The following is a 15,796-nucleotide window of genomic DNA, read 5'->3' on the forward strand; positions in this document are numbered from 1 at the left end:
GCAGCAAGCTGAGGAGGAAGGGGGGGGGAGAAGGCGTCAGCCCCGCCCATCGGACCGCACCGCGGCGATCTGCAGACATCCCCAACAAGATCAAAAAGGTATTTATGCCTCAAAGGTGCAGGGTCAAAAGCCCGAATAGAATCCTTATGGGACGCGCAACTGGGTGACATCTAAACATTATATCACTAAAAGTGGGTGACAGATTGCCTTTAACCCTCCCAGGACCCAACAAGACCCCACAAGGGTGCATTAACCCCCCCAGACTGCAGCCAGACCCCACAGTCGTGCACCAACCCCTCCTGGAGACCAACAGCTCCCAGATGACCCAAACCCCACTAGAAGCCCCCAGTATCAGCCCCATCACCCGAACACGGAAGAAGCCCCCACCCTGTCACTACTGCCAGAGACACCCGTGTAATGGAGGCTTCCCTGCCAGAGCACGCCCCCTCCCGGGAGGACACGCCCCCGGAAATGACGTCACACCCGGAAGAAGGAGCCCACACTGTCTGCTACCCCCCGCCCCCAGGACGTCTTCCCCCGGCTGCGGCTCTCTGCGGTGTCAGGTGAGGTGACAGCGGCCAGGACTCGGGCGCAGCTCTCACACAGTCTGTGCAGTCATGGCTGCCTCTCTCCTAGTGACAGAGCTGCCGGTGTTCTGCTCACTCCCTGCAGCCTCTGTGTCCTCCCCGCGGCCGCACACTGTCAGCACGGAGGGACCGCCCCCTTGTCTCCTCTGGGGATGGAGGGACCGCCCCCTTGTCTCCTCTGGGGATGGAGGGGCCGCCCCCTTGTCTCCTCTGGGGATGGAGGGACCGCCCCCTTGTCTCCTCTGGGGATGGAGGGACCGCCCCCTTGTCTCCTCTGGGGATGGAGGGATCGCCCCCTTGTCTCCTCTGGGGATGGAGGGACCGCCCCCTTGTCTCCTCTGAGGATGGAGGGACCGCCCCCTTGTCTCCTCTGGGGATGGAGGGACCGCCCCCTTGTCTCCTCTGGGGATGGAGGGACCGCCCCCTTGTCTCCTCTGGGGATGGAGGGACCGCCCCCTTGTCTCCTCTGGGGATGGAGGGACCGCCCCCTTGTCTCCTCTGGGGATGGAGGGACCGCCCCCTTGTCTCCTCTGGGGATGGAGGGACCGCCCCCTTTTCGCCTCTGGAGACTGGACCTGTCAGTCTTGTTTGTGATTTACACCCAGACCCTTCCCCACCAGTGATCCTCCTAGTTATACCCCCTAGAGCATATGGGGCCACATATTATTACACCCAGACCCTTCTCCACCAGTGACCCTCCTAGTTATACCCCCTAGAGCATATGGGGCCACATATTATTACACCCAGACCCTTCTCCACCAGTGACCCTCCTAGTTATACTCCCTAGAGCATATGGGGCCACATATTATTACACCCAGACCCTTCTCCACCAGTGACCCTCCTAGTTATACCCCCTAGAGCATATGGGGCCACATATTATTACACCCAGACCCTTCCCCACCAGTGACCCTCCTAGTTATACCCCCTAGAGCATATGGGGCCACATATTATTACACCCAGACCCTTCCCCACCAGTGACCCTCCTAGTTATACCCCCTAGAGCATATGGGGCCACATATTATTACACCCAGACCCTTCTCCACCAGTGACCCTCCTAGTTATACTCCCTAGAGCATATGGGGCCACATATTATTACACCCAGACCCTTCTCCACCAGTGACCCTCCTAGTTATACCCCCTAGAGCATATGGGGCCACATATTATTACACCCAGACCCTTCTCCACCAGTGACTCTCCTAGTTATACCCCCTAGAGCATATGGGGCCACATTATTACACCCAGACCCTTCCCCACCAGTGACTCCTAGTTATACCCCCTAGAGCATATGGGGCCACATATTATTACACCCAGACCCTTCCCCACCAGTGACCCTCCTAGTTATACCCCCTAGAGCATATGGGGCCACATATTATTACACCCAGACCCTTCCCCATCAGTGACCCTCCTAGTTATACCCCCTAGAGCATATGGGGTCACATATTATTACACCCAGACCCTTCCCCACCAGTGACCCTCCTAGTTATACTCCCTAGAGCATATGGGGCCACATATTATTACACCCAGACCCTTCTCCACCAGTGACTCTCCTAGTTATACCCCCTAGAGCATATGGGGCCACATATTATTACACCCAGACCCTTCTCCACCAGTGACTCTCCTAGCTATACCCCCTAGAGCATATGGGGCCACATATTATTACACCCAGACCCTTCTCCACCAGTGACCCTCCTAGTTATACTCCCTAGAGCATATGGGGCCACATATTATTACACCCAGACCCTTCCCCACCAGTGACTCTCCTAGTTATACCCCCTAGAGCATATGGGGCACATATTATTACAACCAGACCCTTCACCACCAGTGACCCTCCTAGTTATACCCACTAGAGTATATGGGGCCACATATTATTACACCCAGACCCTTCCCCACCAGTGACTCTCCTAGTTATACCCCCTAGAGCATATGGGGCACATATTATTACACCCAGACCCTTCCCCACCAGTGACCCTCCTAGTTATACCCCCTAGAGCATATGGGGCCACATATTATTACACCCAGACCCTTCCCCACCAGTGACTCTCCTAGTTATACCCCCTAGAGCATATGGGGTCACATATTATTTACACCCAGACCCTTCCCCACCAGTGACCCACCTAGTTATACCCCCTAGAGCATATTGGGCCACATATTATTACACCCAGACCCTTCTCCACCAGTGACTCTCCTAGTTATACCACCTAGAGCATATGGGGGTCACATTATTACACCCAGACCCTTTACCAGTGACTCTCCTAGTTATACCCTTAGAGCATATGGGGACACATATTATTACACCCAGACCCTTCCCCACCAGTGACCCTCCTAGTTATACACCCTAGAGCATATGGGGCCACATATTATTACACCCAGACCCTTTACCAGTGACTCTCCTAGTTATACCCCTAGAGCATATGGGGACACATATTATTACACCCAGACCCTTCCCCACCAGTGACCCTCCTAGTTATACCCCCTAGAGCATATGGGGCCACATATTATTACACCCAGACCCTTCTCCACCAGTGACTCTCCTAGTTATACCCTTAGAGCATATGGGGACACATATTATTACACCCAGACCCTTCCCCACCAGTGACCCTCCTAGTTATACACCCTAGAGCATATGGGGCCACATATTATTACACCCAGACCCTTTACCAGTGACTCTCCTAGTTATACCCCTAGAGCATATGGGGCCACATATTATTACACCCAGACCCTTCCCCACCAGTGACCCTCCTAGTTACACCCCCTAGAGCATATAAGGTCACATATTACACCCAGACCCTTCCCCACCAGTGACCCTCCTAGTTATACCCCCTAGAGCATACGGGGCCACATATTATTACACCCAGACCCTTCTCCACCAGTGACCCTCCTAGTTATACCCCCTAGAGCATATAAGGTCACATATTACACCCAGACCCTTCCCCACCAGTGACCCTACTAGTTATACCCCCTAGAGCATATGGGGCCACATATTATTACACCCAGACCCTTCCCCACCAGTGACCCTCCTAGTTATACCCCCTAGAGCATATGGGGCCACATATTATTACACCCAGACCCTTCTCCACCAGTGACCCTCCTAGTTATACCCCCTAGAGCATATGGGGCCACATATTATTACACCCTGACTCTTCCCCACCAGTGACTCTCCTAGTTATTCCCCCTAGAGCATATGTGGCCACATATTATTACACCCAGACCCCCACCAGTGACTCTCCTAGTTATACCCCCTAAAGCATATGGGGCCACATATTACACCCAGACCCTTCCCCACCAATGACCCTCCTAGTTATACCCCCTAGAGCATAGGGGGCCACATATTACACCCAGACCCTTCTCCACCAGTGACTCTCCTAGTTATACCCTTAGAGCATATGGGGACACATATTATTACACCCAGACCCTTCCCCACCAGTGACCCTCCTAGTTATACACCCTAGAGCATATGGGGCCACATATTATTACACCCAGACCCTTTACCAGTGACTCTCCTAGTTATACCCCTAGAGCATATGGGGCCACATATTATTACACCCAGACCCTTCCCCACCAGTGACCCTCCTAGTTATACCCCCTAGAGCATATAAGGTCACATATTACACCCAGACCCTTCCCCACCAGTGACCCTCCTAGTTATACCCCCTAGAGCATACGGGGCCACATATTATTACACCCAGACCCTTCTCCACCAGTGACCCTCCTAGTTATACCCCCTAGAGCATATAAGGTCACATATTACACCCAGACCCTTCCCCACCAGTGACCCTACTAGTTATACCCCCTAGAGCATATGGGGCCACATATTATTACACCCAGACCCTTCCCCACCAGTGACCCTCCTAGTTATACCCCCTAGAGCATATGGGGCCACATATTATTACACCCAGACCCTTCTCCACCAGTGACCCTCCTAGTTATACCCCCTAGAGCATATGGGGCCACATATTATTACACCCTGACTCTTCCCCACCAGTGACTCTCCTAGTTATTCCCCCTAGAGCATATGTGGCCACATATTATTACACCCAGACCCCCACCAGTGACTCTCCTAGTTATACCCCCTAAAGCATATGGGGCCACATATTACACCCAGACCCTTCCCCACCAATGACCCTCCTAGTTATACCCCCTAGAGCATAGGGGGCCACATATTACACCCAGACCCTTCTCCACCAGTGACTCTCCTAGTTATACCCTTAGAGCATATGGGGACACATATTATTACACCCAGACCCTTCCCCACCAGTGACCCTCCTAGTTATACACCCTAGAGCATATGGGGCCACATATTATTACACCCAGACCCTTTACCAGTGACTCTCCTAGTTATACCCCTAGAGCATATGGGGCCACATATTATTACACCCAGACCCTTCCCCACCAGTGACCCTCCTAGTTATACCCCCTAGAGCATATAAGGTCACATATTACACCCAGACCCTTCCCCACCAGTGACCCTCCTAGTTATACCCCCTAGAGCATACGGGGCCACATATTATTACACCCAGACCCTTCTCCACCAGTGACCCTCCTAGTTATACCCCCTAGAGCATATAAGGTCACATATTACACCCAGACCCTTCCCCACCAGTGACCCTACTAGTTATACCCCCTAGAGCATATGGGGCCACATATTATTACACCCAGACCCTTCCCCACCAGTGACCCTCCTAGTTATACCCCCTAGAGCATATGGTGCCACATATTATTACACCCAGACCCCCACCAGTGACTCTCCTAGTTATACCCCCTAAAGCATATGGGGCCACATATTACACCCAGACCCTTCCCCACCAATGACCCTCCTAGTTATACCCCCTAGAGCATAGGGGGCCACATATTACACCCAGACCCTTCTCCACCAGTGACTCTCCTAGTTATACCCTTAGAGCATATGGGGACACATATTATTACACCCAGACCCTTCCCCACCAGTGACCCTCCTAGTTATACACCCTAGAGCATATGGGGCCACATATTATTACACCCAGACCCTTTACCAGTGACTCTCCTAGTTATACCCCTAGAGCATATGGGGACACACATTATCACATCCAGACCCTTCCCCACCAGTGACCCTCCTAGTTATACCCCCTAGAGCATATGGGGTCACATAATATTACACCCAGACCCTTCCCCAACAGTGACTCTCCTAATTATACCCCCTAGAGCATATGGGGCCACATATTATTACACCCAGACCCTTCTCCACCAGTGAGTTATACCCCCTAGAGCATATGGGGCCACATATTATTACACCCAGACCCTTCTCCACCAGTGACCCTCCTAGTTATACCCCCTAGAGCATATAAGGTCACATATTACACCCAGACCCTTCCCCACCAGTGACCCTCCTAGTTATACCCCCTAGAGCATAGGGGGCCACATATTACAACCAGACCCTTCCCCCACCAATGACTCTCCTGTGACGAACAGCCCACCGCCGTTCGTCTACTTACGGGCGACACTAACGGGGGTCCCGCTGCCACCAAAATGCGACGGACAGCGGACCCTGTGTCACCACTATGTCACAATCCCACCACTGACCCGGGTGTATCAGCGGACGGAGGGACGAGACACAATGCCGGCACACGGCTATCACAGGCACCGTTGGGGCTTATCTTAGTTATCCCACCACCGGCACCATGTGACAAAAATATCCAGCAAGCTAATCTCGCTCTACAATTTGCCGCAGGGGGAGTTTAATTTGGATGCCCCACCACTGCTATCAATCTTCCAAGTACTGCGGGGATTTATGTATATCCCACTTTCTCAGTTCCACTTTGGAACTCGCAGCTCTCCGGCGCCCCCCTTACCCTCAGGTCAGTCAGGGAACTGCACCTAGGATAATTGGTCGCCGGACGGGCTGCCTGTTGTGAACCGGCAATTAGGCTTCTGCAGTAAGGGAATTATCAATGCTGTGGCTGAAGCCCCTTACTCAGCAATATAAGACCCTTCTAGACTGCCAGCAAACCGTAATAGCCGTACACAACGCGCTGCCACCAGTCACGGTTACTTAATTCACAGTGTTAAATTAAGAGGGTCCGTGGCAAACCCCTTGAATTAGTAGCGATTATCTATCAAAGGCATATAGTTCGAGTCTTAGAGCATAGAGACAGATCTAAATAATTTCATTTATTTTCCGAAAGAGGACAGTGATTACAGATAAAAGTTGCTATAAAATTGAGACATAAAATATGTACAGTACAGGTATAAAATAAAAGTGGAGAAGACAAAGAGATTACACTCACAGTTCCATATTGTTCCTTAGGCAGACCATGCGGCTAAGGTGGGTGGAGGCGGAGCTGCACTTCTCCGCTCATCTGAGTTCTTGTCAGCACCGACTCTGCAGCTGTTCTGAGCTGGTTTGCCCAGGAAATGCCTTATAGACTTTCCTATGTGACATCACAGAGAGGTGCATTCTGGGTTGATCCCACCTCTCTTATCCAAGTTATGTTTTGGCTACAAAACTTAGATTAGCTATAACTTTATGGGAGAAGCTGGTATGGACTCATCAGTGGTATCATGTTTCCCAGCGTAATGAGCCCATCAAGAAAACATCAAACATCTATGCGATATGACCGTCCATTTGGGCGCAAATCCTATCTCATGTTCTGGACAGGGTAGAACTTCGAAACATACGCGGTCTCGAAGCTGGGACCGCTCAGGTTACAAAAATATGATTTTCATATCTCTAGGGTATTTGGTTCTTATGGTATAGTCTCTCATAGTTTTATTCGTTTCAAACAAAGAAGTTTAGTTCCCGCACTTTTCTTTCAGCTGAGAGAAGCCAAATGGTGTGAGGAAGATGGTCTAGCTAATTAACATTCCTGCTCTTCCAGAGGAAGTGGCAGGGTTGGTAAAACCTGGGGGGAAGGAATTCCTACTACTAACAGTTTACAATGTCCTAGGATGGAGGATTTGTTAGCACATTGCAACAGAAAACATATCTTGCAGATATTGTACATCACACCTCCCCCCTTAAGAGGGCGCTAAGGAGGCATTACCTCTCGGTAATCTGCCATGCGCACCTCAGCGGGTTCGCCCCGGCGGGACAACCCATCGGCATTGCCGTTTTCACTGCCCTTCCTGTGTTTTACAGTAAAATCGTACTGTTGAAGGGCAAGGCTCCAGCGGAGCAATCTTCCATTGGTTCCGGACACTGTGTGCAACCAGCTCAGAGGGTTGTGGTCGGTTACCACCGTGAAGGCGCGCCCATACAGGTAGGGCTGCAAACGCTGCAGTGCCCACACCATGGCCAGACACTCCTTCTCGATGGTCGAGTATGCCACTTCCCTCGGCAAAAGTTTCCGGCTCAGGTACAACACGGGGTGCTCTTGGTCCCCCGAGTCGACCTGGCTAAGCACAGCACCGAGGCCAAACTCGCTGGCGTCGGTCTGTACCAGAAACGGGCGACTGCTGTCGACTGCTCTCAACACTGGAGAGTTGCACAGGGCTGCTTTCAAAGCTTGGAAAGCCGCCTCACAGTCATCTGTCCAGTTGACTGTTTGGGGTAGCCTCTGCTTGGTGAGGTCAGTCAAGGGTTTGGCAAGGGCGCTATAGTCCTGTACGAACCGCCTATAGTACCCTGCAGTGCCCAAGAAGGACTTCACCTGTTTCTTGGTCCTGGGGGTGGGCCAGGACACGATTGCGTCCACTTTTCCTGGCTCCGGACTCATGGAACCCCCGCCTACCCGGTGCCCCAGGTAGTGGACCTTGCGCATGCCTATCTGGCACTTCCCCGGCTTGATGGTCAGGCCTGCCTGGTGAAGACGCTTGAGCACCTCCTGGAGGTGCTGAAGGTGTTCCTCCCAGGTGGAACTGAAGACAGCAATATCGTCTAAGTACGCCACGGCGTACTCCTCCAGTCCCCGAAGCAGGTGGTTGACCATCCGCTGGAAAGTGGCAGGGGCATTCTTCATGCCGAAGGGCATGACCGTGGACTCGTACAGTCCAAAGGGGGTGATAAAGGCGGATTTCTCCTGCGCCTCAGGGCTCAGGGGAATCTGCCAGTATCCCCGACTCAAATCCATGATGGATAGGTAGTTGGCGTTTGTCAACCGCTCGAGCAGATCCTCGATGCGCGGCATTGGGTGGGCATCAGAGGTTGTGATGGCGTTGAGCCCCCTGTAGTCCACGCAGAACCGGGTGGTTCGATCCTTTTTAGGCACGAGGACTACAGGTGAAGCCCACGCGCTTTGTGACCGTCGAATCACCCCCAGCCTTAACATCTCATCGATCTCTTGGCGCATGACTTGTTGCACCGTTTCAGAGATCCGATAAGGTGTTCGCCGTAATGGGGCATGATTCCCGGTGTCCACCTCATGAACCGCTAACTCCGTCCTCCCAGGACGGTTGGTGAACACGGGCCGGAAGAGTTCCAGGGTGGCCATCAACTGCAACCGCTGGGACACGGTGAGCGAACCACTTATCTCCATGTCCTCAATGGACCCATTGGCCTTGGCCTGGGCCAGCATGTCCAGGAGGGAATCTTCCTCCCCATCCTCTGGCAGATTGCAGACAGGTAGGATGCAAGCTTCACGTTCGTAGTGCGCCTTCAGCATGTTGACGTGAAAGGCCTTGCGCCTACCTCGAGCATGGTCAAGCGTGACCACGTAGGTGACCGGGTTGAGCTGTTGGTGGACGACGTACGGGCCTTCCCATGCTGCCTGAAGCTTATCCATTGGTACAGGGACCAGCGCCCACACCTTTTGACCCACCTGGTAGGTCCGCTCCCGGGCGTTCTGGTCATACCAGTGCTTCTGGTCAGCCTGAGCCTGCGTCATGTTGTCATGCACCAACTGCGTCAAGGTCTGCATCTTGTCACGGAAGCGCATGACATAATCCACGATGGACACTTCTGTGGGGTTTGGCTCATCTTCCCAGGATTCTCTTATCAACCCAAGGGGTCCACGGACTCGCCTACCATACAGGAGCTCGAAGGGGGAGAACCCGGTCGAGGCCTGCGGAACTTCTCTGTAAGCGAACAGCAGGTGTGGGAGGTACCGCTCCCAGTCGCGCCCTTGGGTCTCAACCAGTATGCGGAGCATCTGTTTGAGGGTACCGTTGAAACGTTCACACAAACCGTTAGTCTGTGGGTGATACGGACTCGATACCAGCTGCGTCACCTGCATTTTCTCACAGAGAGCCTCCATTAGGCGAGACATGAATTGGGGCCCTTGATCGGTAAGCATCTCCCTGGGAAATCCTACTCTTGAAAAGATGGTCACCAGTGCGTCAGCCACCTTATCTGCCCTGGTTGAAGACAGAGCTACTGCCTCTGGGTACCGGGTAGCGTAGTCTACCACGGTGAGAATGTATCGCTTTCCGGAGCTGCTGGGGACGGACAGCGGTCCTACAATGTCCACCGCGATTCTCTGGAAAGGCTCCTCTATCACCGGCAAAGGAATAAGGGGAGCCTTAAGAGCAGGCCCCGCCTTACCCACTTTTTGACAGGTGGCACAGGAGCGGCAGTAGTGTGTTACATCTGTCCCCATCTTGGGCCAATAGAAGTGTTGAGACAGCCGTGCCTTTGTTTTGCTGATCCCCAAGTGTCCAGCGAGTGGAATCTCATGGGCAATCCGCAACAACTCAGTTCTGAACTGATAGGGGACGACCAGCTGTCTTTCCCTCAACCACTCCTTTTTAGGATCTCCGGGTACTGTCTCCCGGTACAACCTTCCTCGTTCCCAGAACACCCTCTCCTTATCAGACTTGGAGGTGGGCGTCTCGGCGAGACCTCTCAATTTCTCCAGGCTGGCATCTGAGTGCAGAGCAGCCTGGAACTCCATGCTGGAGGCTGCCAGAAGTGACGTCAGGGTCCCCTCTTTACTGGGACCCTCTGGAACCGGCTCTGGGTTCACCTCTGGTTCAGTCTCTCCTGTAGCAGCAGAGGGTCCAGAAGACAGTGCGTTACCTGCGATCTGGGCACTCTGACTGCGTGTGACAGCTGCTATGTATGCTGTCTCCCTGGGGATTTCTTCAGACCCACCAGCTGGTGCTGCCCTGGGCTCTACCTCCCCTTCCACCCCCAACACTTCAGGAGCAGTGCTACTTATGGGCCAGTTACCTTCCTCGGTGGCACTGGTCAGCTGCATGGCATTACCTTCCTCATGGTCCCCATGCACCTCCCCATTTCCTTGAGCACCGTTGCTTACTCCTGCCAGGGGTTCCTCAGCCGTCTCACTCCGCAGAGTGACGGGGCTGAGCACTTCGGTACCTGTGGACACATCTACCGCTTCAAAGAAAGGGTTAACGGGTTCAGTCGGCACAGATACATCAACATCATCATTCCTAGGAAAAGAATGGTTATCAGTTTGCTTTGGTACATTCACATCAGCATCAGCATCATACCTTGGGAAAGAATGGTTGTTAGTTGCATCATTACTCATCAAGGCATTAGCAGGTAACACATTCAGTTTCCCATCATCAACATCATCATCAGGGTTAACGTTACCCTTATTATCAGTTTGGGGAAGGGTGTCAGGGACATAGTATGCAACCATCCGCCCCAAGTCAGTCCCCAATAAAACATCAGTGGGCAGGTTTTCAGACACTCCCACCTCCCTCAACCCGCTCCCGGCACCCCAGTCAAGAAAAACTCGTGCCACTGGCAAGGGACAACGGGTGCCTCCAATCCCGGTGACAGTCAGGGTTTTCCCCTCAACAAACTCTTCAGGGGCCGCCAGTCCAGGACGGATGAGGGTTCGTTCAGCCCCGGTGTCCTTGAGGCCTGTAGCAAGACGGGCCCCCACCTGAACAGGTTGAACGTTGTCGTCAGCCCTCCCAACCACACCTCCCACCAAAAGAACAGAGGCGTTGGGCCCGGGGGCCTTGGCTGGGGGGTTCTTCGGCCTATCCGGACAGGTGTAAGAGAAGTGACCAGGCCGCTTGCAGTGGTGACACAGGCGACTGTCAGTAGCCGGCCTGTTTTTGGCAACAGGGACAGGGCCTCCGGAGGGACGGCTTGCTGGGGCATTGGGGTTGGTTGCTGGCTTACCCCCTTTCCAGCTGGTGGCGACTGGCCTCCGCGTCTCGGGCTTCCGGTTGGCCTCGTGGTTGTCGGCGATCTGCGCCGCTTTGTCCGCGTTCGTTGGTTCGCGGTCCAGGATGAACTGTCGGACCTCAGTTGGGCAGAGATGCAGGAACTGGTCTTTGATCATCAGGTCCCGTAGCTGCTCAAAGGTTTCAACGGACAGTCCATGGATCCACTGGTCAAAGTGGGTCCTGAGTCCTTGCACCACATCACTGTAGCTATCATGTGGGCCACGTTGGAGGTGCCGGAACTTCTTTCGGTATACCTCAGGTGTCAGCCGGTATTTGGCGATCAGCGCCTGCTTTATGGCGTCATAGTCGTCATCGGCTTCTGGCGGAAGAGAAGCAAATGCCTCCAGGGCTTTGCCTTTTAGCCCTGGGGTCAAGTACCTTGCCCATTGGTCTCTAGGCAGCTGGTACTGTCTGCAGGCTTTCTCAAAGGCTCGCAGAAATGTGTCCAAGTCCCCATCCTTTTCCATCACGGGAAAATGCTCTGGCCGGGGTTTAGGAGTCTGGACGCTGCTGGGCTCACTGCTTCGGGCTGTGGGGGCATTCCCACCCCGCTGGAGTACCTCCAGTTCATGGGCCCTCTGCGCCTCCCTCTCGGCTCGCTGCTCTGCTCTCTCAGCCTCCGCTCGGCGCTCAGCTCTCTCAGCCTGGGCTTGACGCTCAGCTTGGGCCTCCTGCCGATATTGCTGGATCAGCCTCACCCGCCCATCACTGTCTTCGGCGGGGAGCGCGTCCAAGGCCATTTGCAGATAGGGGTCCACCCCGTCCTGGTTGAATGTGGGGCCAGCGCTCAGGAGTGGAGCCTCTGCTGCAGCCCCATTGCCACTTGGGCCAACTTCTGCGCTCGCTGGATTCTGGTCGTTGTCCAGCTGCACTAGAGCCGCGATCATTTGAGCTCTGTTTTTGTTCGTGGCGTCAAGGCCTTGGTACGTGCATAACCCAGCAAGAACTTCCTTTGTCTGCCGGTTGTACCAAGGTTCTCCTTTTGCCGCCATGGTTGCCAAATAAAAGATAGAAAAAGAAAAACGAAGAAACGGGAGGGGGATACTTGCAAGTACACACTAATGTCTCAGGACTAGTAACCACTGAGTCTGTTCTCCAAAACCTATGATGCAGGATTCCCGCAGGAACCGTGCAGGTTTTTAGTGAGAGGAATGATTGCTCAAACCAAATCACTAATGCTCTAGGATTATCCCACCGCTCTGCCACCAATATGTGACGAACAGCCCACCGCTGTTCGTCTACTTACGGGCGACACTAACGGGGGTCCCGCTGCCACCAAAATGCGACGGACAGCGGACCCTGTGTCACCACTATGTCACAATCCCACCACTGACCCGGGTGTATCAGCGGACGGAGGGACGAGACACAATGCCGGCACACGGCTATCACAGGCACCGTTGGGGCTTATCTTAGTTATCCCACCACCGGCACCATGTGACAAAAATATCCAGCAAGCTAATCTCGCTCTACAATTTGCCGCAGGGGGAGTTTAATTTGGATGCCCCACCACTGCTATCAATCTTCCAAGTACTGCGGGGATTTATGTATATCCCACTTTCTCAGTTCCACTTTGGAACTCGCAGCTCTCCGGCGCCCCCCTTACCCTCAGGTCAGTCAGGGAACTGCACCTAGGATAATTGGTCGCCGGACGGGCTGCCTGTTGTGAACCGGCAATTAGGCTTCTGCAGTAAGGGAATTATCAATGCTGTGGCTGAAGCCCCTTACTCAGCAATATAAGACCCTTCTAGACTGCCAGCAAGCCGTAATAGCCGTACACAACGCGCTGCCACCAGTCACGGTTACTTAATTCACAGTGTTAAATTAAGAGGGTCCGTGGCAAACCCCTTGAATTAGTAGCGATTATCTATCAAAGGCATATAGTTCGAGTCTTAGAGCATAGAGACAGATCTAAATAATTTCATTTATTTTCCGAAAGAGGACAGTGATTACAGATAAAAGTTGCTATAAAATTGAGACATAAAATATGTACAGTACAGGTATAAAATAAAAGTGGAGAAGACAAAGAGATTACACTCACAGTTCCATATTGTTCCTTAGGCAGACCATGCGGCTAAGGTGGGTGGAGGCGGAGCTGCACTTCTCCGCTCATCTGAGTTCTTGTCAGCACCGACTCTGCAGCTGTTCTGAGCTGGTTTGCCCAGGAAATGCCTTATAGACTTTCCTATGTGACATCACAGAGAGGTGCATTCTGGGTTGATCCCACCTCTCTTATCCAAGTTATGTTTTGGCTACAAAACTTAGATTAGCTATAACTTTATGGGAGAAGCTGGTATGGACTCATCAGTGGTATCATGTTTCCCAGCGTAATGAGCCCATCAAGAAAACATCAAACATCTATGCGATATGACCGTCCATTTGGGCGCAAATCCTATCTCATGTTCTGGACAGGGTAGAACTTCGAAACTTACGCGGTCTCGAAGCTGGGACCGCTCAGGTTACAAAAATATGATTTTCATATCTCTAGGGTATTTGGTTCTTATGGTATAGTCTCTCATAGTTTTATTCGTTTCAAACAAAGAAGTTTAGTTCCCGCACTTTTCTTTCAGCTGAGAGAAGCCAAATGGTGTGAGGAAGATGGTCTAGCTAATTAACATTCCTGCTCTTCCAGAGGAAGTGGCAGGGTTGGTAAAACCTGGGGGGAAGGAATTCCTACTACTAACAGTTTACAATGTCCTAGGATGGAGGATTTGTTAGCACATTGCAACAGAAAACATATCTTGCAGATATTGTACATCACATCTCCTAGTTATACCCCCTAAAGCATATGGGGCCACATGTTACACCCAGACCCTTCCCCACCAGTGACCCTCTTTGTTATACTCCCTAGAGCATATGGGGCCACATATTATTACACCCAGACTCTTCCCCACCAGTGACCCTCCTAGTTATACCCCCTAGAGCATAGGGGGCCACATATTACACCCAGACCCTTCCCCCACCAGTGACTCTCCTAGTTATACTCCCTAGAGCATATGGGGCCACATATTATTACACCCAGACCCTTCTCCACCAGTGACCCTCCTAGTTATACACCCTAGAGCATAGGGGGCCACATATTACACCCAGACCCTGCCCCCAACAGTGACTCCTAGTTATACCCCCTAAAGCATATGGGGCCACATATTATTACACCCAAACCCTTGCCCACCAGTGACCCTCCTCGTTAAACTCCCTAGAGCATATGGGGCCACATATTGTTACACCCAGACCCTTCCCAACCAGTGACCCTCCTAGTTATACCCCCTAGAGCATATGGGGCCACATATTATTACACCCAGACCCTTCCCCATCACATCAGTGACCCTCCTAGTTATACCCCCTAGAGCATATGGGGTCACATAATATTACACCCAGACCCTTCCCCATCACATCAGTGACCCTCCTAGTTATACCCCCTAGAGCATATGGGGTCACATAATATTACACCCAGACCCTTCTCCACCAGTGACCCTCCTAGTTATACCCCCTAGAGCATATGGGGTCACATTATTATTATTATACCCAGACTGTTCTCCACCAGTGACCCTCCTAGTTACACCCCCTAGAGCATATTGGGTCACATATTATTACACCCAGACCCTTCCCCAACAGTGACCCTCCTAGTTACACCCCCTAGAGCAGGGGTCCCCAGCCACCGGTCCGCGGCCCAGCACCGGGCCGTTGCAGTGCCCTTGCCGGTCCGCGGACACAAGGGGAGCCGGCGGCGGTGCAGCAGCTGATACTCACCTAGCTGTCCCTGTCGGCGCGGCGGCTTCATCTAGCGCTGAGCTGTCAAGTGTACCGCTCATTTAAGGTCATGAATATGGACGCCACTCATCTCCCATAGGCGTGGCGTCCATATTCATTGACCTTAATGAGCGGTAGCACGTGACCGCTCCGCACAGGAAGAAGCTGAAGCGCCGCGTGATGCAGGGAGAGAAGTTCAGCGACGGGAAGGAAGGTCAGCGATGTGAGGGCAAGTATGATGGGGGAGGATGGGGGAGCCGAGCGGAGCCATATATACAAGGGAGGGAGAGTGGAAGCGGAGCCATATATAAGGGAGAGAGAGTGGAAGCGGAGCCATATATACAAGGGAGGGAGAGTGGGAGCGGAGCCATATATACAAGGGAGGGAGAGTGGGAGCGGAGCCATAT

The 15,796-nt window shown here is 52.8% G+C and overlaps 1 protein-coding gene across 3 annotated transcripts in view; it reads left to right on the forward strand.

Moving 5' to 3' along the window:
- Window positions 1-275: 275 nt before the first annotated feature.
- The window catches only part of LOC141065413 (uncharacterized), a 142,759-nt gene continuing 127,238 nt past the window's right edge, over window positions 276-15,796 (forward strand). The window contains exon 1 of one of the 3 annotated variants that reach the window (XM_073557886.1): window positions 276-563. In XM_073557886.1, the coding sequence (XP_073413987.1) occupies window positions 321-563 (243 nt within the window). In that variant the 5' untranslated portion in view covers window positions 276-320. The remainder of the gene's footprint in view (window positions 564-15,796) is intronic. The other 2 variants (XM_073557885.1, XM_073557887.1) reach the window with 2 other exon arrangements.

The sequence above is a fragment of the Dendrobates tinctorius genome, unplaced genomic scaffold (assembly GCF_039654945.1).
Source record: "Dendrobates tinctorius isolate UK_male_01 unplaced genomic scaffold, ASM3965494v1 ptg000251l, whole genome shotgun sequence".
NCBI classification, from domain to species: domain Eukaryota; kingdom Metazoa; phylum Chordata; class Amphibia; order Anura; family Dendrobatidae; genus Dendrobates; species Dendrobates tinctorius.